Here is a 23158-nt window from a genome sequence, read left to right as displayed (position 1 = left end):
AATAACTCATGTGGAGCAGATGACATCGGTCAGTGATGGGATATGTATGATGGCGGACAATGACCCCTGACCTCTGTATAAGATTTCTCTGCCGTTGGCCGCAGTGACCGCACAGTAGAATCATGTAATAAGTCGTCGCTTTACTGACATTATAGATACAAAGCAGATTCTATAAGAATACATTATTACTAAGAGATTTCTTTACTTTCTGATCAGAAATTCCAGCTCCTGAGGAAAGGAAATCTTCAATTTATGTGAACGAAGAGCAACAAAGCTCAGACAATGAAGAAAAGGAGGAAACGACACAAGGTAAGTGCGAGAATCAGCTCAATGTTGTGTGATGTCAGTGAGAATAACTCATGTGGAGCAGATGACATCGGTCAGTGATGGGATATGTATGATGGCGGACAATGACCCCTGACCTCTGTATAAGATTTCTCTGCCGTTGGCCGCAGTGACCGCACAGTAGAATCATGTAATAAGTCGTCGCTTTACTGACATTATAGATACAAAGCAGATTCTATAAGAATACATTATTACTAAGAGATTTCTTTACTTTCTGATCAGAAATTCCAGCTCCTGAGGAAAGGAAATCTTCAATTTATGTGAGCGAAGAGCAACAAAGCTCAGACAATGAAGAAAAGGAGGAAACGAGAGAAGGTAAGTGCGAGAATCAGCTCAATGTTGTGTGATGTCAGTGAGAAGAATTCACGTGGAGCAGATGTTAGTAGAGATGGGCGGACGCGTGGATGTTCGGGTTTCTAGGTTCCAGAAAAACTAATTAAAAAAAATGTTTGGTTTGGTACCAGAATAGTACCTGAATGTGATCCTAAACCCAGATGGTTTGAAACCTATTCCCGTGAATGGGAGGCCCAAACATCCCGCGGTTCCCATGCCGTCCTCTGTGTGACAGTATGGGAAACACCGGCTCTGACTGGCGGCAATCATACTGAAGTCACCGCCAGTCAGAGCCCAGGGCAGTGCTGACCGCCGTGGGTTCCCACGCTGTCACACTGGACAACATGCGAGTGTGCGTCTGTTACTGGCGGTGAAAAGATTACCGTCAGTCAGGTGTCAGCTGATAACTACTACTGTCATCAGCGTTGCCTGATCTCGCTGATAGCAGCAGTAGCAGGCATTGCTGATAGTATTCACCAGCCGGTGCCTGTACCAGCCAGAACACAATGACAGTAGTGTGTGAATCCAGACGAGCGCTGACATTAGTAACCTTATCCAGGATCATTGTGGGATCGATTTACGGTGGATCCCTTTGGATTTTTTTTTTGAAAGGTAAAAAATGGGTAAAAGAGGGTTGGCGAGTGCTTTTTACAATTAAAGGACTTTTCATCTAATGGATGCACCTTTTTGGGGATGCTTTTTTTAGGCTGGGGAAGGCCATATATCCACTTTCCAGCTTGAGAATACTAGCCCTCCGCTGTCTGCTTTACATTGCCTGGCTATCAAAATTAGGAGTGACCCCACGCTGTTTTTTAAACATATGATTTATTTAAATCATTTCAAAAAAATGTCGGGGGGGGGGGGGGGGGAGGGGAGACGATCATAAATGATCCCTGATCTCTTTACGAATAAGATCTCTCTGCCGTTCGGCCACAGTGACTGCACAATAGTGACGTGTAATAAGTCGTCCCTTTACTTATATTATAGATACAAAGCAGATACTATAAGAATACATTGTTACTGATGTGGTTTTTTTTTTTTACATTCTGATCAGATATTCCAGTTTATGAGGACGGAAAATCTTCGATACCTTTGAGTGCAGAACAACAAAACTCAGAAGGTGAAGGAAAGAAGGAAAAGAAACAACGTAAGTGTGAGAATCGGCTCAATGTGGTGTGATGTCAATCAATGAGAAAAACTCATGTGTAGAAGATATTATCTGTCAGTGATGGGATATGTATGATGGCTGACAGTGACCCCTGACCTCTGTATAGTAAGATTCCGCTGCCGTTCGGCCGCAGTGACCGCACAGTAGTATCGTGTAATATGGAGTCCCGTCACTAACATTATATTTACTTCTCTTCTCTCAGGTTCCCGCCTCCGCCGGTTCTTATCATCCTGCCGGCGTAGATTATCCAGGGCTGCTCGCGCATTTACATGTTGTTGCAGTTGCCCCAGCACCATCTAAAAGACTGGAAACCTCCACATCTAGCGCCCTGAAGTCCAGCAGATCCACCATCACTGCTGGACCCGTATAGAAGGATCTTCACCATCTACCTGTGGCCTTCTGAGGTTACATCTTTACCTGTCACCAGGCGCCGCGGTATTCATACTGCTCACCAGACTTGGCTTTTACTGATCACCTGGTACCTGACCCCGGCTTTGTTCCTGACTATGATTTCGTCTATTGATACCCGGACATGTTCTGCCTCTGTCACCAGGCGCCGCGGTATTCATACTGCTCGCCAGACTTGGCTTTTACTGATCACCTGGTACCTGACCCCGACTTTGTTCCTGACTATGATTTCGTCTATTGATAATGTTCCTGGATTTATTAATCCCTTAACCTTGTATCTTATTATTAATAATGTTCCTATGATTTCGTCTATTGATACCCGGACATGTTTTGCCTCTGTCACCAGGCACCGCGGTATTCATACTGCTCGCCAGACTTGGCTTTTAGGCCATGTGCACATGTTCAGGATTTTTTCGCATTTTTTCGCTATAAAAACGTGATAAAAACATGAAAAAAATGCTTACATATGCCTCCTATTAATTACAGTGTATTCCGCATTTCTAGTGCAAATGTTGCTTTTTTTTCCCGCGAAAAAAATCGCATTGCGGGAAAAAAAAAGCAACATGTTCATTAAAGGGAACCTGTCACCCCGAAAATCGAAGGTGAGCTAAGCCCACCGGCATCAGGGGCTTATCTGCAGCATTCTGTAATGCTGTAGATAAGCCCCCGATGTTACCTGAAAAAGGAGAAAAAGACGTTCTATTATACTCACCCAGGGGCGGTCCCGCTGCTGGTCCGGTCGGATGGGCGTCTCAGGTCCGCTCCGGCGCCTCCCATCTTCTTTCCATGACGTCCTCTTCTGATCTTCAGCCACGGCTCCGGCGCAGGCGTACTTTGCTCTGCCCTGTTGAGGGCAGAGGATAGTACTGCAGTGCGCAGGCAACGGGCCTCTGACCTTTCCGGCGCCTGCACACTGCAGTACTATCCTCTGCCCTCAAAGGGCAGAGCAAAGTACGCCTGCGCCTACGCCTGTGTGGGACCGCCCCTGGGTAAGTATAATATAACGTCTTTTTCTCCTTTTTCATGTAACATCGGGGGCTTATCTACAGCATTACAGAATGCTGCAGATAAGCCCCTGATGCCGGTGGGCTTACCTCACACGCGATTTTCGGGGTGACAGGTTCCCTTTAACCCCTTCACCCCCGGAGCTTTTTCCGCTTTTTCATTTTCGTTTTTTGCTCCCCTCCTTCCCAGAGCCATAACTTTTTTGTTTTTCCGTCAATATGGCCATGTGAGGGCTTATTTTTTGCGGGACGAGATGTACTTTTGAGTGATACCATTGATTTTACCATGCCATGTAACAGCAGACAGGTTAATCCTTTGTTTTATTGATAGATCGGGCGATTCTGAACGCGGCGATACCAAATATGTGTATGTTTGATTTTTTTTTTTAATTGTTTTATTTTGATTGGGGCGAAAGGGGGGTGATTTGAACTTTTAGATATTTTTTATTTTTAATCACTTTTTTTTTTTTAATTTTGGCATGCTTCAATAGCCTCCGTGGGAGGCTAGAAGCATGCATAACTCGATCGGCTCTGCTACATAGAGGTGAAGTACAGATCACCTCTATGTAGCAGAAATGCAGGGTTGCTTTGAACGCCGACCACAGGGTGGCGCTCAAAGCAATCGGCCATCAACAACCATAGAGGTCTCAAGGAGACCTCTGGTTGTTATGGCGATGCACTGCTGACCCCCGATCATGTGACGGGGGTCCGCAGTGCGAGAACTTCCGGCCGCGCGGCCGGGAGCGCTAGTTAAATGCCGCTGTCAGCGCTTGACGGCGGCATTTGACAAGTGTGACCAACCTGTCAATCAGTTTTCCAAGCGATGCTACAGATCGCTTGGAAAACTTTAGCATTCTGCAAGCTAATTACGCTTGCAAAATGCTAAGAAAAACGCGAAAAAAAACGCGAAAATTTCCGGTTTTCTTCAGGAAATTTCTGAAGGGTAATGTGCACACGTCAGGATTTCTTGCAGAAATTTTCCTGACAAAAACCGGACATTTCTGCCAGAAATCCGCATGCGTTTTTACAGTGATTTTGACGCGTTTTTGATGCGTTTTTGGTGCGTTTTTTCCCAAATGCATAGAATTGCGGGAAAAACTCAGAAAATCCGCAAAAATAATGAACATGCTCATTTTTTTTTACCGCAATGCGTTTTTTTTCGCGGGAAAAAAACGTATCCATGTGCACAAAACATGCAGAATGCATTCTAACTGATAGAATGCATAATGTATGCGTTTTTAATGAGTTTTTATAGCGTTTTTAGTGCGAAAAAACGCGGAAAAAAAACCTGTATGTGTGCACATAGCCTTACTGATCACCTGGTACCTGACCCCGGCTTTGTTCCCGATTAGGATTTCATCTATTGATAATGTTCCTGGATTTGTTAATCCCTTAACCTTGTATCTTATTATTAATAAAAAAAAATAACTAAAAGCCGTTACTGTTGTTCTGATTCCTTTTCATCTTGAATTCACAACTAATTGTAAGTCACTAATTGCTCCTCTTGTCACTAAATGCATTTGTCATTATCCTGAATGCAGCAGTCAGGCTCATATTTCTGTCCAGCAGTTACACCGATGCCGCCACCCAGTACCAGTCATTGCACTCTCCCACAAAGCTCTCCACAGTGCTGCACTGTCCTACAACTCCTCCCATTTGTCACTCTACTACCATATCTACACTCCAATGAGTTAAGACTAGCATACTCAATAATCAGGTTCTCCCAGTCCCACGTCCAAGACTTTTTCTGTGCTGCATCAGCTCTCAGGAAGGCTCTACATCAGACAATCCGGTACATTTCCACGGTCTATGGATTTAAGTGTGCACTAAATACAGATAATTTTTGGCAGGACTATTAAGTCTTCTCAGTAATCTAAGTTTTGCCCACAGCACTCAGTAGCACTCAATATCCGCACATATACAGGCATTGGCTAGTGACATGTTCAGGCAGTCTTAAAGGGAACCGGTCAGCAGGATTGTGCACAGTAAACTACAGACAGTGTCAGGTTGGCGCAGTTATACTGATTACAATGATACCTGGGTGATGAAATCTGTCTTGTGGTTGTTGTTGTTTAATCTTTATTTTCGGCTTTGAGTTAATGATATGCCCGTGCTCCTGCATTTATTGATTCTGGCCGATCGCTCTGGACATTTCAAGAGGGACACGAGGAGATCGTGTGTAGCGATGGCCAAATATCTGTGCAGTCACGTTCAGAAGAAGATGATGGTGCGCTACGTCAATTAGCGTCTGTGTGAATGATGTAGGGACGCGTTATCCACACGTCATCCACCTGGCATATTAACCTGTCTGGTGATTTGGTGCCGATCACAGTCTTAATATCTGTTTATCCATGCGAAGTAAATCATGTGAGTAAGCAAGTAACGGCTCATGCCCAATGCGATGAAATCGGACGAATTCAATCAGATAAAAAAAAAAAATCACATTAAATTCAGACCAAAGTTAATCTGCGGTTTTTATCCAGCTCGGATCAGATCACAATTGGGCTAGAAAAAAAATCACAGCATGCTGCGATAGTGATCAGAAAATTGATCGCATCCAACAATGGAAGTCAATGGGTGCGAGAAAAAAGAAAATAAAAAAACAACAACAAAAAAATTAAAAAAAAAAAAAAATCGCACAGTAAAGTGCAAGATACCAAAACATAATCCACCGTAAATCTGGAACATCACATGAACAAGCTGAAAGAAGCTAAGAAAGGGGTCGGGTCCCTTCCTTCCCACATCGGCAGGTTGGTTCTAGAGACCTCTTATAATTTACTACCTACTCAGCTTGTTCATGTGATGTTCCAGATTTATGGTGGATTATGTTTTGGTATCTCGCACGTTACTGCTTGGTCTCGTTTTCACTCAGTTGTGATCTCACACGGCAGCTTGTACTTAGGTTGTACTAAAGCGCTATGCATCATCTCTAATACTGCTACAACATGGATAAGCATTGAGTTTACACCATACTTTCTGCACATATGTGCATGTTCATAACTATATAATCAAATATCTATTTTATTGGACCATACTGTATGCACTGGATTATCTTTTTTTATTATTATCAATTTAAATCTACTATATTGATTGGTTTTTACTCATATACTGGTGCAATATTTCTTATACCTCCTGCTTCGACATGTAACTTGAATGTCGTCTCTCACTTTTAATTATTCATGTCTTTATGTAAATGTATTCATTTTTTAATTATTTGTTAATTAATTTGTAACATTTGTATATTCATTTTTGCTCTGTGTCCATTTTCCTTTGGTTTTACTTCACCTCTATATACAGTAGATAACACAGGATCCACCATTCACAATAGGTGATATCACAGCTCACCTCCTCCTCCTGTACAATGACTGATCACACCTCTATATACAGTAGATAACACAGAATCCACCATTCACAATAGGTGATGTCACAGCTCACCTCCTCCTCCTGCACAATGACTGATAACACCTCTATATACAGTAGATAACACAGGATGCACCATTCACAATAGATGATGTCACAGCCCACCTCCTCCTGTACAATAACTGATAACACCTCTATATACAGTAGATAACACAGAATCCACCATTCACAATAGGTGATGTCACAGCTCACCTCCTCCTCCTCCTGTACAATGACTGATAACACCTCTATATACAGTAGATAACACAGGATCCACCATTCACAATAGGTGATGTCACAGCTCACCTCCTCCTCCTGTACAATGACTGATAACACCTCTATATACAGTAAATAACACAGGATCCACCAATCACAATAGGTGATATCACAGCTCACCTCCTCCTGTTCAATGACTGATAGCACCTCTATATACAGTAAATAACACAGGATCCACCAATCACAATAGGTGATGTCACAGCTCACCTCCTCCTCCTCCTGTACAATGACTGATAACACCTCTATATACAGTAGATTACACAGGATCCACCATTGACCATAGGTGATATCACAGCCGGCCGGAATGGAGATGCAGGGCGTTTACTACAAAAGAAGTTTCAAAACTTTCCACAGACGCCCGTCAGCCCCAAAGTTGCAAGGAGGGGGCCGCAATCATCAGACAGATGCCGGCCTCACCCCTGGGACTCACTCCTGCCTATCCTTGTAATAGCATAGTTGACTTAAAGGGGTCTTATGGAATTCAAGACAAGTGACAACTCCTCGATCGGCAGGGGTCCCGCTGCCCCTTTGATTAGCTCATTTCTGGGCTTTAAAATTCCGTCATGCAGTTTCAGAGAAAGGTGCGAAATTCTTTTGGTCTGGTATCCAGTACTCATCATTATCCCCTTTTAGCACATTTTTTAGAATAGTCATCACGCCCGGTGCCGTGCCTTTAAGACGAGAAGCAGCGGACAATGATGGGCAGGAAAAGTTTCACTTGCTCCTGGCAGGTGAATGAATGGCTGCACCCGTCAGGAGGATGCAGGAGGATCCGGTGATGGTGTCGCTCACAGTGTTACTGTCACTACAAGTTCCACAGTCTATGAATGACGAGACCATTGCGCAGACTTGCAAAATAAAAATAAAAAAAATTACAAATCTGATTTTTGCAGGGTACCGGTGACATTCTGGCACAGGCTGGGAAATGCATGCCTCTTTGTACGGCAATGCGCCGTTATCATCCCTTCACTTTTCTTTCCCAACCTCACCCCCCACAACACTCCCCTGTTCTGGCGACCCACCGAGGACTGACCTGATTACATCACATTTCCACAGGGAGAAGGGAAAACCGACACAGGAGCCCCACAGACAAAACGTGGTCAGTCTGTGCCATCTAGTGGGGAGACACTGGCATTACAGGCAATTCAGATTAATCCAGGATTACGGAAACATCTCTGCTCCCTTCCCAAAAACAGATCCTGGGCGATCCACAGGTCGGGGGGCTACAACGCCTCACTAATTTGCTGGCAATAGCAGGGGGGGTGAAACATTAAAAAAAAGGAGACCTACCAGTTAGAGTAACCAGAGGATTGCAAAAAATACTTTTTTGGGGTAAATAAAAATACAGGAGGAGGAGGGGAGCTGTGATATCTCCAATTGTGAATGGTGGATCCTGTGTAATCTACTGTATATAGAGGTGTTATCAGTCATTGTTCAGGAGGAAGAGGTGAGCTATAGGTGATGTCACAGCTCACCTCCTCCTGTACAATGACTGATAACACCTCTATATACAGTAAATAACACAGGATCCACCATTCACAATAGGTGATGTCACAGCTCACCTCCACCTCCTGTACAATGACTGATAATACCTCTATATGCAGTAGATAACACAGGATCCACCATTCACAATAGGTGGTGTCACAGCTCACCTCCCCCTCCTGTACAATGACTGATAACACCTCTATATACAGTAGATAACACAGGATCCACCGTTCACAATAGGTGATGTCACAGCTCACCTCCTCCTCCTGTACAATGACTGATAACACCTCTATATACAGTAGATAACACAGGATCCACCATTCACAATAGGTGATGTCACAGCTCACCTCCTCCTCCTCCTGTACAATGACTGATAACACCTCTATATACAGTAGATAACACAGGATCCACCATTCACAATAGGTGATGTCACAGCTCACCTCCTCCTCCTGTACAATGACTGATAACCCCTCTATATACAGTAGATAACACAGGATCCACCATTCACAATAGGTGATGTCACAGCTCACCTCCTCCTCCTGTTCAATGACTGATAACACCTCTATATACAGTAGATAACACAGGATCCACCATTCACAATAGGTGATGTCACAGCTCACCTCCTCCTCCTCCTGTGGGGTGCAGGACCCCAGAGAACAGACGGGGCGCAGACCCCCAGCACGCACATGGGGCATAGGATCCCACAGCGCAGACCGGTGGAGCCACTCGGGCAGTACGAGGACAGGTCTTCCCAAGACAAAGTCCTTCAAAGACCCTAAGGACGGGGAGCCACCTCTAGAAATTTTTTTATTGACTGAAATGAGCGACCAAGAAAGCGTCGCAAACGCAGTGTCCACAAATTGAAGAAACAAGAGAACTCTCGGAAACAGAAGCCGTTCTCGCTCCTAGGACCGATACAGGGGCAAGAACAAGCGAAGCCGTTCCGTTCTGCCACTCAGATGACCCATGAATTATCCAGCTCTCGGATTATGTCCGGTCATCACAGGAGAGTTCAGCTCTGGAGGAAAAAAAATAACAAAAAAACACATCCACACATAGACTAGGTGTGAACAGGAGGTAACCTAGAGTCACCAACTCATACACAATCATATAAATAAGGCAGCGCTCTGCGGCGACAAAACTTACAAACACAAAATATGAAAACTGAACTGCATTACTGCACTAGAAATATGAAAAATTGAGAAAGTTTAGCGCATAAATTGGCCGCTTCATGTGTACCTGGTAGCCACGACAAGGCGTCTCTCGTGCCATTGGCTCTGATTATGTGCAGACGAGCAGCCACGACATGGAATGAGCTCCTTCCTCCAGCTGTGGAACTAGAAGTCCCAGCACCGCCCCTGACAGCTCAGAACAGGTCATGAACAGCGCCATCTTACCCCATTGTCTCTCAGTCGTGTGAAGGAGCCTGAAACCACCGGCAGCGCCGCCCTGACCCGCGCTCCGGAGACCGGCGACAAACGACCTGACGATTCCTCGGCAGCCGAGTCTCAAGGAGGCCGCCATCTTCCGCTGGTCCCTGACAAGGGGCTGCCCGCCGCGCGCCTGACAGAAGACCACCCAGCGGCCGCTGTTCACAAAACGCCTCCAGCTGCGGCTCAAACCGCGGCTCTTCTCCCCGGAATAAAAACCTCAGAAGAGTTTAGTTAAAATTTGAGACAGTTTTAAAAACACAAATCCGAAAATAAAACACCAGAGGAGAAAATGAGACACAACTCTGCATAAAATGTGTCTCCGGATGACGCAATGGAAGTGTACGGCCGGACGCCATTTTGTTGTAGAACAAGTACGATACGTACACGATAGACTCGGCGCCGGAGGCTGCGGAGACAAATGATTAGGAGGACAGCGAAGCCTCCAGTGTGAGGCCAGGTCCTCAACGGTCAGCAGCGAGTGACAGCAACACAGACAGCCCCGGGGATGTGACACCGAGCACGGGAGCCGCGCAATCCCGGAGCCATGTACTACTGCAACGGGGACGTGTGCAACCAGACCGACAACGCCAAGGTGCAGTATGGCGGGGCCGGCTCTGTCACACGGGGAGGGAGGCTGTACGGGGCCGGGCTCGGAGAATCCCGGTGTGTCCTGTTGTGTCCTGGGAAGTGACGGGCGAATGTTTACATTTCACTACGAATTTCACCCCAAATTTTTGAAATTCTATTTTTGGGAAAATAAAATGTGACGGATGAATGGTGCAAAACCGCGATGTATCCGGTCAGGAAAGGGGAGAAGAAGCCTCTGTCTGCCCCACTGTCCGCACAGCTCCCGGGCGGCGGCCGAGGATCTTTCCTTCCTCCCATTTTCTCTTCCTTTCTCCCATTTTCTCTTCCTTTCTCCCATTTTCTCTTCCTTTCTTCATATTTCTTCTTTTGTGCCCCCTCCGGCGTCGCGCTCCCATTTGTGCCCCCCTCCGGCATTGCGCTCCCTTTGCCCCCCCCCTCTGGCGTCGCGCTCCCTTTGGCCCTCCCCCCTCTGGCGTCGCGCTCCCTTTGGGTCCGGTCTCGCCCTCCCTTTTGGGCACCCCCCCTCCGGCGTCGCGCTCCCTTTTGGGCACCCCCCCCCCCCCCTCCGGCATCGCGCTCCCTTTTGGGCACCCCCCCTCCGGCGTCACGCTCCCTTTTGGGCACCCCCCCCCCCTCCGGCATCGCGCTCCCTTTTGCGCACCCCCCCTCCGGCGTCACGCTCCCTTTTGGGCACCCCCCCCTCTGGCGTCGCGCTCCCTTTTGGGCACCCCCCCCCCCTTCGGCGTCGCGCTCCCTTTTGGGCACCCCCCCCCCCTCCGGCATCGCGCTCCCTTTTGGGCACCCCCCCCCCCCTCCGGCGTCACGCTCCCTTTTGGGCACCCCCCCCCCTCCGGCGTCGCGCTCCCTTTTGGGCACCCCCCCCCCTCTGGCGTCGCGCTCCCTTTTGGGCACCCCCCCTCTGGCGTCACGCTCCCTTTTGGGCACCCCCCCTCTGGCGTCACGCTCCCTTTTGGGCACCCCCCCCCCCCCCTCCGGCGTCACGCTCCCTTTTGGGCACCCCCCCTCTGGCGTCACGCTCCCTTTTGGGCACCCCCCCCCCCCTCCGGCGTCACGCTCCCTTTTGGGCACCCCCCCCTCTGGCGTCGCGCTCCCTTTTGGGCACCCCCCCCCCTTCGGCGTCGCGCTCCCTTTTGGGCACCCCCCCCCCCCCCTCCGGCATCGCGCTCCCTTTTGGGCACCCCCCCCTCCGGCGTCACGCTCCCTTTTGGGCACCCCCCCCCCCCTCTGGCGTCGCGCTCCCTTTTGGGCACCCCCCCTCTGGCGTCACGCTCCCTTTTGGGCACCCCCCCTCTGGCGTCACGCTCCCTTTTGGGCACCCCCCCCTCTGGCGTCACGCTCCCTTTTGGGCACCCCCCCCCTCTGGCGTCGCGCTCCCTTTTGGGCACCCCCCCCCTCCGGCGTCACGCTCCCTTTTGGGCACCCCCCCCCCTCTGGCGTCGCGCTCCCTTTTGGGCACCCCCCCCTCTGGCGTCACGCTCCCTTTTGGGCACCCCCCCTCTGGCGTCACGCTCCCTTTTGGGCACCCCCCCCCCCCCTCTGGCGTCACGCTCCCTTTTGGGCACCCCCCCCTCTGGCGTCGCGCTCCCTTTTGGGCACCCCCCCCCTCCGGCGTCACGCTCCCTTTTGGGCACCCCCCCCCCCCTCTGGCGTCGCGCTCCCTTTTGGGCACCCCCCCTCTGGCGTCACGCTCCCTTTTGGGCACCCCCCCTCCGGCGTCACGCTCCCTTTTGGGCACCCCCCCCCCCCCCTCTGGCGTCACGCTCCCTTTTGGGCACCCCCCCCTCTGGCGTCGCGCTCCCTTTTGGGCACCCCCCCCCCCCCCCTCCGGCGTCGCGCTCCCTTTTGGGCACCCCCTCCTACGGCCTCGCGCTCCCTTTTGGGCACCCCCACACCTACTGCCTCGCGCTCCCCTTGTTCCCCCTCCGGCCTTGTGCCCCCTTCCTTCTTCGTTTCTTGTCTGAGGCCTGTGATGGACGTCTTGCGGTCCCTTCGGGGTGCCTCGCTCATCTTCAGGCTCTTTGTATCCGTATGTGACCTCCATGAAGCCAATCGCAGGCCTCAGACAGACCTCACACTCGGCTGCTACGAGCGGGAGCCGGGGGTCAGTGCTCTGATCTCCGATCCTCTCACTTTGGAGGAACGCAACACAGCTGCGGAGGAGACTGGGAAATTAATTTCTCCATCTCGTCTGCTGCTGGTGTCAGTAGGAATCGCACTGCACTCTGGTGACATCCGAGTGCAGTGCGATGTTTCACATATAAGTCTATGGGTGTGTGCCATCCCAGCATGCTGCCATTGTTTTCGCGTGCCGATTCAGCATGAGAAACTAATCACATTTTGTGAGGTAAAATATTGTTTAAAAACAGTCAGTGAAATATTTTACCTCACAAAATGTCTCCTCCGCGATCCCCTGCTGTAATGTCAGTATTGTCTTTTGCTTCCTCCCCGGCCCAGGAGATGTGCTATGCTCCGTACACGGTCAGACACAGACAGTTTTTAAAATGAACTTTCGTTCGTGGGAAAACCCCTTTAATGTGACCGGCGTCCTCTGCCTGTAGACAGGTCGCGCATCTGCCGCCGGGATCAGGCGAATGATTCACTGCGCCTGCGCGGAATTCTGACCACCGCCATCTTTGTGCAGGCAGATAGCGGCGGTCACATTAAAACTGCGCATGCGCTCCTCCTGTACAAAGATGGCAGCAGTCAGTGAATCATTCGGCTGATCCCGGCGGCGGCATGTTCGCGACGGTGATCCACTGGTGGTACCGCACAAGAGGCTGCGGCCAGCGTATACAGTGTGTGTGCGCTGCGTATGGCGTATACAGTGCTGCGTGTACAGTGTGCGTGTGTGGTGCCTATGGCGTATACAGTGTGCATGGTGCGTACGGCGTATACAGTGTGTGTGGTGTTTACGGCGTATACAGTGTGTGCGCACTGCGTATGGCGTATACAGTGCTGCGTGTACAGAGTGTGTGTGGTGCGTGTAGAGTGTGTATGTGTGGTGCGTACGGCGTATACAGTGTGTGTGTGGTGCGTACAGCATATACAGTGTATGTATACAGTGTGTGTGGGGCGTATACAGTGTGTGTGGTGTATACAGTGTGTGGTGCGTACAGCATATACAGTGTGGGGCGTATACAGTGTGTGTGGTACGTACGGTGTATACAGTGTGTGGTGCGTACGGCGTATACAGTGTGTGTGGTGTGTGTATACAGTGTGTGTGGTGCGTACGGCGTATACAGTGTGTGTGTGGTGTGTATACAGTGTGTGTGGTGTGTATACAGTGTGTGTGGTGCGTACGGTGTATACAGTGTGTGTGTGGTGTGTATACAGTGTGTGGTGCGTACGGTGTATACAGTGTGTGGTGCGTACGGTGTATACAGTGTGTGTGTGGTGTGTATACAGTGTGTGGTGCGTACGGTGTATACAGTGTGTGTGTGGTGCGTATACAGTGTGTGTGGTGCGTACAGCATATACAGTGTCTGGTGCGTACAGCATATACAGTGTATGTATACAGTGTGTGTGGGGCGTATACAGTGTGTGTGGTGTATACAGTGTGTGGTGTGTACAGCATATACAGTGTGGGGCGTATACAGTGTGTGTGGTACGTACGGTGTATACAGTGTGTGGTGTGTATACAGTGTGTGTGGTGTGTATACAGTGTGTGTGGTGCGTACGGCGTATACAGTGTGTGTGTGGTGTGTATACAGTGTGTGTGTGGTGTGTATACAGTGTGTGTGGTGCGTACGGTGTATACAGTGTGTGTGTGGTGTGTATACAGTGTGTGTGTGGTGCGTACGGTGTATACAGTGTGTGTGGTGTGTATACAGTGTGTGTGTGTGGTGTGTATACAGTGTGTGGTGCGTACGGTGTATACAGTGTGTGTGTGTGTGGTGTGTATACAGTGTGTGTGGTGCGTACGGCGTATACAGTGTGTGTGTGGTGTGTATACAGTGTGTGGTGCGTACGGTGTATACAGTGTGTGTAGTGCGTATACAGTGTGTGTGGTGCGTACAGCATATACAGTGTGTGTGGTGTGTGTACAGTGTGTTGTGCGTACAGCATATACAGTGTGTGGGGTGTGTATACAGTGTGTGTGGTGCGTATACAGTGTGTGTGGTGCGTACAGCATATACTGTGTGTGGTGAGTATACAGGGTGCGTATGGCGTATACAGTGTGTGTAGTGCGTATACAGTGTGTGTGGTGTGTACAGCATATACTGTGTGTGGTGTGTATACAGTGTGTGTGGTGCATACGGCGTATACAGTGTGTGGTGCGTACGGTGTATACAGTGTGTGTGTGGTGCGTATACAGTGTGTGTGGTGCGTACAGCATATACTGTGTGTGGTGTGTATACAGTGTGTGTGGTGAGTATACAGGGTGCGTATGGCGTATACAGTGTGTGTAGTGCGTATACAGTGTGTGGTGCGTACAGCATATACAGTGTGTGGGGTGTGTATACAGTGTGTTGTGCGTACAGCGTATACAGTGTGTGGGGTGTGTATACAGTGTGTGTGTGGTGCGTACAGCATATACAGTGTGTGGGGTGTGTATACAGTGTGTTGTGCGTACAGCATATACAGTGTGTGTGGTGTGTATACAGTGTGTGTTGTGCGTACAGCATATACAGTGTGTGGGGTGTGTATACAGTGTGTGTGTTGTGCGTACAGCATATACAGTGTGTGTGGTGTGTATACAGTGTGTGTGTTGTGCGTACAGCATATACAGTGTGTGGGGTGTGTATACAGTGTGTGTGGTGCGTACAGCATATACAGTGTGTGTGGTGTGTATACAGTGTGTTGTGCGTACAGCATATACAGTGTGTGGGGTGTGTATACAGTGTGTTGTGCGTACAGCATATACAGTGTGTGGGGTGTGTATACAGTGTGTGTGGTGCGTACAGCATATACAGTGTGTGGGGTGTGTATACAGTGTGTGTGGTGCGTACAGCATATACAGTGTGTGGGGTGTGTATACAGTGTGTTGTGCGTACAGCATATACAGTGTGTGGGGTGTGTATACAGTGTGTTGTGCGTACAGCATATACAGTGTGTGGGGTGTGTATACAGTGTGTGTGGTGCGTACAGCATATACAGTGTGTGGGGTGTGTATACAGTGTGTGTGGTGCGTACAGCATATACAGTGTGTGTGGTGTGTATACAGTGTGTTGTGCGTACAGCATATACAGTGTGTGGGGTGTGTATACAGTGTGTGTGTTGTGCGTACAGCATATACAGTGTGTGGTGTGTATACAGTGTGTTGTGCGTACAGCATATACAGTGTGTGGGGTGTGTATACAGTGTGTGTGTTGTGCGTACAGCATATACAGTGTGTGTGGTGTGTATACAGTGTGTGTGGTGCGTATACAGTGGGTGTGGTGCGTATACAGTGTGTGTGGTGCGTACAGCATATACAGTGTGTGTGGTGTGTATACAGTGTGTGTGGTGCGTATACAGTGGGTGTGGTGCGTATACAGTGTGTGTTGTGCGTACAGCATATACAGTGTGTGGGGTGTGTATACAGTGTGTGTGTTGTGCGTACAGCATATACAGTGTGTGTGGTGTGTATACAGTGTGTGTGGTGCGTATACAGTGGGTGTGGTGCGTATACAGTGTGTGTGGTGCGTACAGCATATACAGTGTGTGTGGTGCGTATACAGTGTGTGTGGTGCGTATACAGTGTGTGTGGTGCGTACAGCATATACTGTGTGTGGTGTGTATTCAGTGTGTATACAGTGTGTATATACAGTGTGTGTGTGGTGCGTACGGCGTATATAGTGTGTGTGTGGTGTGTATACAGTGTGTGTGGTGCGTACAGCATATACAGTGTGTGGTGCACAGAACAAGGGGATCAGCTGCTTTCTTCCTGCTGGAGGAAATCTAATTTGCATATACTTTTCCCAGGAGGCTTTGCATTTTACAGCTTTATGTCTTTGTTTTCTTGCAGGAGAAAGGACACCCGAGAAACCTGATCCCGGAGCTGTGCAGACAGTTCTACAACCTGGGCTGGGTGACCGGAACCGGCGGCGGCATCAGCATAAAATACGAGTAAGTTGTGAACGTCTCCTCCCCGTATTACCAGCAAGTCACTCGCGACCATACATTACTGACTTACCGTTCCGTGTACACAGCTCCTATGCAGAACTTTTAATGTTTTAATTTCTTTTTCTTTTCTTTTTTTTTTTATTACTAGGGATGAAATATACATTGCACCTTCAGGAGTCCAAAAAGAAAGAATTCAGGTATGATAATTGCGGACACAGTAAAGTCGGTCCACAGTCCGTCCAGGAGGTATAAAACAGGATCTGCACAGTCCTCCAGAGAGCGAGTCAGTGGTCTCCTGGCTAGCAGAGGAGGGCCGCTGTCCTCTAGGTCATCCATAAAGACATTTCCCACTTGGGCCGTCTCCTAAGACATATGGTCGTCATATCGGGACCCCGGACTCCACCGCACCTTACATGGTCTGCCATTCACAATCTGTAGGGAACGTTAAAACCACTGACTGCTTGTAGAGATGGGGTTGTCTCGTTGCAACCTTAAATGATTACATGTCGGTTGCTTTCTGCTACCACCAGGGGGAGCTGTGTGTACACGGACTTATACAGCTGCCATTGAACACAATAATAACTCTGTCTTCAGTAGGCTCCCTCTAGTGGCGGCTCCGGGCCGTCACATTTTGTATTCCCATGGTCATAAATTGGTAGTTTAGCATAGCGCTTGTCTATACAAACAATTTTCCATGAAGATGGAGCAATTCTTTAAGGCTAAGACTAACCTAAAAGATCATTCCTAACTGAGATATTATGGTCGTAAATGTTTTACCAATTAAAAAAAAAAATCCGTGAAAGTCCAATCTATTAAAATATAAAGTGAATTAACCCATAAGGTACACAATGGGGAAAAAAAAATCAAAGGTCAGAATTGACGTTTTTCATTCACCGGACTTCACCCCAAAAATGCAATAAAAAGCTTGGAAAACGTCGCATGTTCACAAAAAATCCCTCGCATGGCTCCATCCATAGAAAAATATAAAGTATACAAAAGAGAAGTCTAGAAGAAAAAAAAAATCATAAAATAAAGAAAACTATACGGGCTTATCGCACTGAGCTGGAGTATCGCAATGAAGCGCCATTTCTAGCACACAATAAATACCGTAACAACAATTTTTTTAAAAAAAATGGCGTAGTTGCAGGTTTTTCACCTTTTAAACACCACTTGGAATTTTTACTATTTTATTCTGGTCCTGGAAAAAGGAGGAAATGAGAATGCAAAAAACATTAACTTTATGGTGATATTATTGTGTTTTTTTTGTTTTTGTTTTTTTTTTTACTTTTTAACCCTTCCATCGGTGTCTGTTTGCGACTGTCCTCATTAGCATACGATGCCGGCAGCGCATCCAGCCGAGGACGGTGACAGCTATAGACGGAGACGGCGCTAATCCGTGGCGACAGGGTCAGCCGGGACGACGGCGCGGCCTCCAGCCATGATATTTCCACAGACTCTTATTAATGCGATCAGCGTCAGAATGGCGTCATCTCAGTGTGTGCAGAGCGGATGATGAGACCCCCTCGCTGCGGGGGACGTCCCGGCGCCGTACTTCTCCCGTACAGAACAACACACGGCCGCCTAATCGCTTTTTGAGTATTTTCCATTTTCAGCTGTTGTTTTCTGCTTCCACGGCAGCCGCCGGGGACGGCCGATCACCGCCACACGTCACTTACGCCATTTATTACCCGGTGTCTGGAAATTCACATTTCTAAAAAGAAAACTATAGAACTTAATTCTTCCATTTAATAAGCAATTAACGCCATGCTGGCTGCTCCGACGCTACCACTGTGGGTGGGCATGATGAGACTTGTAGTGCGGTCTCACCCAGAAGACGACCACCATGGCGTAGGATGACTATTACTCGTCCCCCCATAAGCTTAGTTTGGCCCTAAGCGGATTTTAATGACGTCCAGTATCACATATATAATAGCGATGGTTTGCAGTCTCTTAAAGGGATGTTGTGTCATCACCCCCTACTATATAGAAAGTGATGGAATATCTTACTTTACGATAAACGTGCCCCTTTAATCCATTGGACCGTCCCCTGGTGACCAGTAGTAACGCTCTGTTCCCCTTCCCGCAGCCGGATGATCTGTTTATCTGCGATATCGATGAGCGAGACATCAGCTGCCCCCCACCGTACAAGAATCTGAAGAAAAGTCAGTGCACCCCCCTATTTATGAACGCTTACACCATGCGAGGTAAGAAGCATTGATCAGCCAATTGTCACACCGCCTCGTTACGTGAAGTAAGAGCTGCCATGTGTCCTCCGCACCCCACAAGACTGGCCATGTACCAGGAACACATTCAGATGGGGCTTCTCGGACCCCCGTTCTTAGGAACGAGCGGGACCCCAGCAGTTGGACCCCCAGCGATTGGATACTTATCACCTCCAGTCTTGGTGTAACCCCTTTAATTTGGGGAACGGGGACTACTGGCTGTTATAGACTATTACAGCATTTCATGTGCGTGTACATAATGTGCGTGTGCAGAGAGCATTATCGGAGCCGATGCTCTCAGGCACCGCAGCAGATAATTGTGACCCCCTCGTCCTTTCAGGTGCTGGAGCCGTGATCCACACTCACTCTAAAGCCGCCGTCCTCTCCACGCTGCTGTTTCCGGGGAAGGAATTTCGGATCACGCACCAAGAAATGATTAAAGGAATCAGGAAGTGCAGAAGCGGGGAATATTACCGGTAATGGCGGATGCTTCTGCCTGCTGCCCATAGGAACGCCCTGTATTTATAGCCGTTATGTCACTTCCCAGATATGATGACGTGCTGGTGGTCCCCATCGTGGAGAACACCCCCGAAGAAAGAGACCTGAAAGATCGAATGGCGAGAGCCATGGAGGAGTATCCCGATTCCTGCGCGGTGCTGGTTCGTCGTCACGGGGTCTACGTCTGGGGAGACACTTGGGAGAAAGCCAAAACTATGTAGGTCTATAATACGACTGTCCCTAAGAAGCTTTATTAGGACATTTTGAGGATGTCCGTTTATCAGAATGACCATCTGTTGATGGGGGCACACTTTTTAAACAACAGTGCCTGCATTCGGGGGCTACAAGTGCACGGTTTGCCTTCTGTAGCCTTTATGTTGCGCAGACTGTTGCTGGCTGCAGAGTGAGTTAACTGAGAATCCTTAAGTGAGCTCGTTCTGCCCAGAGAGTACCTCTTTTATCTGTCTTTTTATTTCTGAGCTCCTCTTGCTCATATATGACCAAAGACAATAAATTTAAGAGCCTGGAAAATCCAAACGGCGCAAAATGTGTAATGAAACCCAATTGCAAAAATAATTTATAGCCACAAATGCATTTATTTTAAGAAAAAAAAATAATCCTCAAATCCCTTTTAAGTGCCCATACACCATAGCTGGTGATTGTCTGATCTCAACTGACCCCATTGTGCACATTCGGAGGAGCGTGCATATGTTTTCAACCGGCACAGATTCCACCTCTATCATCGGCTCCTGGGGAAATAAAAATATTGTGCCCTGTAACTTCCGATGATGAGATATGATCATCATGTCCTGTGGGTGCGATGGCAGCAGAGATTAGGACGCAGTTGTCACGTCCTGTGTAGATGGAGAATTACGTGTTCTCATGGTCCCAAATAACATCCGGCAGATATGGGGCCTGTAAATTGGAAATACGAGGTATCCGGGGACAGAGCGATGATTAATACAGTTCACTCTGCTGCCAATCATGATGATTTAATGATCCACACGAACGATCCATTCAGTCAATATATGAGCGTTTTGCTCATCGGTGGCATGTTTACATGTGCCAGAAACTCAGAATGAGCTCCGCACGCTCCCCCTACCCCTCTGCACGGAGGGCGCACCCCCTACCTCTCTGCACGGAGGGCGCACCCCCTACCCCTCTGCACGGAGGGCGCTCCCCCTACCCCTCTGCACGGAGGGCGCTCCCCCTACCCCTCTGCACGGAGGGCGCTCCCCCTACCCCTCTGCACGGAGGGCGCTCCCCCTACCCCTCTGCACGGAGGGCGCTCCCCCTACCCCTCTGCACGGAGGGTGCTCCCCCTACCCCTCTGCACGGAGGGCGCACCCCCTACCTCTCTGCACGGAGGGCGCACCCCCTACCCCTCTGCACGGAGGGCGCTCCCCTTACCCCTCTGCACGGAGGGCGCTCCCCCTACCCCTCTGCACGGAGGGCGCTCCCCCTACCCCTCTGCACGGAGGGCGCTCCCCCTACCCCTCTGCACGGAGGGTGCTCCCCCTACCCCTCTGCACGGAGGGTGCTCCCCCTACCCCTCTGCACGGAGGGTGCTCCCCCTACCCCTCTGCACGGAGGGCGCTCCCCCTACCCCTCTGCACGGAGGGCGCTCCCCCTACCCCTCTGCACGGAGGGCGCACCCCCTACCCCTCTGCACGGAGGGCGCTCCCCCTACCCCTCTGCACGGAGGGCGCACCCCCTACCCCTCTGCACGGAGGGCGCTCCCCCTACCCCTCTGCACGGAGGGCGCACCCCCTACCCCTCTGCACGGAGGGCGCACCCCCTACCCCTCTGCACGGAGGGCGCTCCCCCTACCCCTCTGCACGGAGGGCGCACCCCCTACCCCTCTGCACGGAGGGCGCTCCCCCTACCCCTCTGCACGGAGGGCGCACCCCCTACCCCTCTGCACGGAGGGCGCTCCCCCTACCCCTCTGCACGGAGGGCGCACCCCCTACCCCTCTGCACGGAGGGCGCACCCCCTACCCCTCTGCACGGAGGGCGCTCCCCCTACCCCTCTGCACGGAGGGCGCACCCCCTACCCCTCTGCACGGAGGGCGCACCCCCTACCCCTCTGCACGGAGGGCGCTCCCCCTACCCCTCTGCACGGAGGGCGCACCCCCTACCCCTCTGCACGGAGGGCGCTCCCCCTACCCCTCTGCACGGAGGGCGCACCCCCTACCCCTCTGCACGGAGGGCGCACCCCCTACCCCTCTGCACGGAGGGCGCACCCCCTACCCCTCTGCACGGAGGGCGCACCCCCTACCCCTCTGCACGGAGGGCGCACCCCCTACCCCTCTGCACGGAGGGCGCACCCCCTACCCCTCTGCACGGAGGGCGCTCCCCCTACCCCTCTGCACGGAGGGCGCTCCCCCTACCCCTCTGCACGGAGGGCGCACCCCCTACCCCTCTGCACGGAGGGCGCACCCCCTACCCCTCTGCACGGAGGGCGCTCCCCCTACCCCTCTGCACGGAGGGCGCTCCCCCTACCCCTCTGCACGGAGGGCGCACCCCCTTCCCCTCTGCACGGACACGTAACTGTCCTTTCTGCTCACCATACAGAACGCTTCTCCATGTGGTCGATGCGACTCTTTCACCTTCGCCTTCTGTCTTGTGTCCCAGGTGCGAGTGCTACGATTACCTGTTTGACATTGCGGTGCAGATGAAGCAGCTCGGCCTGGACCCCGCCGCTCTTCCTGCAGAAGAAAATGGGATTGTGTAACCTCCAACCCCTCCAAGAAGAGGGACGCTTCCGTCTCAGCACAAGAAACCAGAGAACTTTTCACAACCACATCCCCCTGACGTCCCGTCCACCGCTGATTTCCCCGCTGTGATTTTATTTGTAGTCCCTTATTGTCCAGGACTTGACCTTTTTGCTTGTCTTTTAATCCATTTCTCAGCAAGAACCGTCCGTTTCGCCTCCTATTGTGTCCGGAGATCCGGGCAGGGGACATTTTTAATAAACTTTGAGAAAGTTATGTCTGGTGGTGCTGGCTGTGCACAAAGGAAATGCCCCCAATGTTTCCACAGTCCGTAGTGGTGTAAGGTCCAAGTGACATCTGTGGACGGCCGGGCAGGACCGTCCTGAACCACCGGGGAGTGTAAGTGTTCAGGTATCGAACCACTGATTAAATTAACCCATTTCACGCCAATGGACGTAAATATACGTCCACAGTGGGGTCCATTAGTGTGGAGGGGGCTGAGGATCTGCTGAGCTCCTATCGCTGCTGTTAACCATTTAGATGATGGTGTTTTAAATGGAGCTGTCGCCGGGGTGGGCTACCAACCCTGCTATCTTGGTACAGCCTGGCTTCTCAGACAACCTCCATTTTCGCTATACGCTATGGTATTGCAATATATAGAAGAAGCGATCAAAGGTTCAGGTACTAAAACGTAAGATAAAGACTAAAAAAAAAATAACAAAAACGTGTGTGTGTGTATATGTATATATATATATATGTATATGTATGTGTGTGTGTGTGTATATATATATATATATATATACACATACATTGCCCCCTTTTTTTTCCCCCTCGTAAAGGAAATTAAGAAAATTTAGCATAATTGCTATCGCCAAGTCCATATTAGTCGGATCTATCAAAATATAAAATGAATTAACCCCGTACAGCTAACACCGCAAATATACGATAACGTGAATGGTGTCATTCAAATGTACAACTGATCCTGCAAAAAACAAGTCCTCACATGACAATATGGAGGGGAAAAAAGTTTATTGTACATTCCTACATTGTTTATAAAGTTCCCTGGTGGACTCGGATAGTGAAATGTTTCATAGTAAGGCTCCCTGGTGGTCTAGGGAAGTTAAAGGCTTCATAGGGGCAGCACAGTGGCTCAGTGGTTAGCATTGTATGGTGGCTCAGTGGTTAGCATTGTATGGTGGCTCAGGGGTTAGCATTGTAT

The 23158-nt window shown here is 49.8% G+C and overlaps 2 protein-coding genes and 1 long non-coding RNA gene across 3 annotated transcripts in view; 2 read left to right on the top strand and 1 right to left on the bottom strand.

Annotated features, from left to right (window-relative positions):
- The window catches only part of PDHX (pyruvate dehydrogenase complex component X), an 87456-nt gene extending 77334 nt beyond the window's left edge, over positions 1-10122 (bottom strand). The window contains exon 1 of the mRNA XM_069739307.1: positions 9816-10122. Coding sequence (XP_069595408.1) covers positions 9816-9942 — 127 coding nt within the window. The 5' untranslated portion in view covers positions 9943-10122. The remainder of the gene's footprint in view (positions 1-9815) is intronic.
- Positions 566-2514, top strand: LOC138648869 (uncharacterized). Its single transcript, XR_011315208.1, has 3 exons — positions 566-660; positions 1733-1825; positions 2049-2514. It is a non-coding gene; the product is annotated as an uncharacterized lncRNA (long non-coding RNA).
- Positions 10123-10285: 163 nt separating the features above from the next.
- On the top strand, positions 10286-22215 carry APIP (APAF1 interacting protein). The gene is made up of 7 exons (XM_069739309.1): positions 10286-10443; positions 16408-16508; positions 16654-16702; positions 18592-18709; positions 19068-19203; positions 19275-19442; positions 21860-22215. The coding sequence occupies exons 1-7, from the start codon at positions 10396-10398 to the stop codon at positions 21957-21959; spliced, it is 720 nt and encodes a 239-aa protein (XP_069595410.1). The 5' UTR covers positions 10286-10395; the 3' UTR covers positions 21960-22215.
- The last annotated feature ends 943 nt before the right edge of the window (positions 22216-23158 follow it).

Source organism: Ranitomeya imitator, chromosome 9, assembly GCF_032444005.1.
Source record: "Ranitomeya imitator isolate aRanImi1 chromosome 9, aRanImi1.pri, whole genome shotgun sequence".
NCBI lineage: Eukaryota > Metazoa > Chordata > Amphibia > Anura > Dendrobatidae > Ranitomeya > Ranitomeya imitator.
This window is presented reverse-complemented; position numbering and strand designations above follow the sequence as displayed.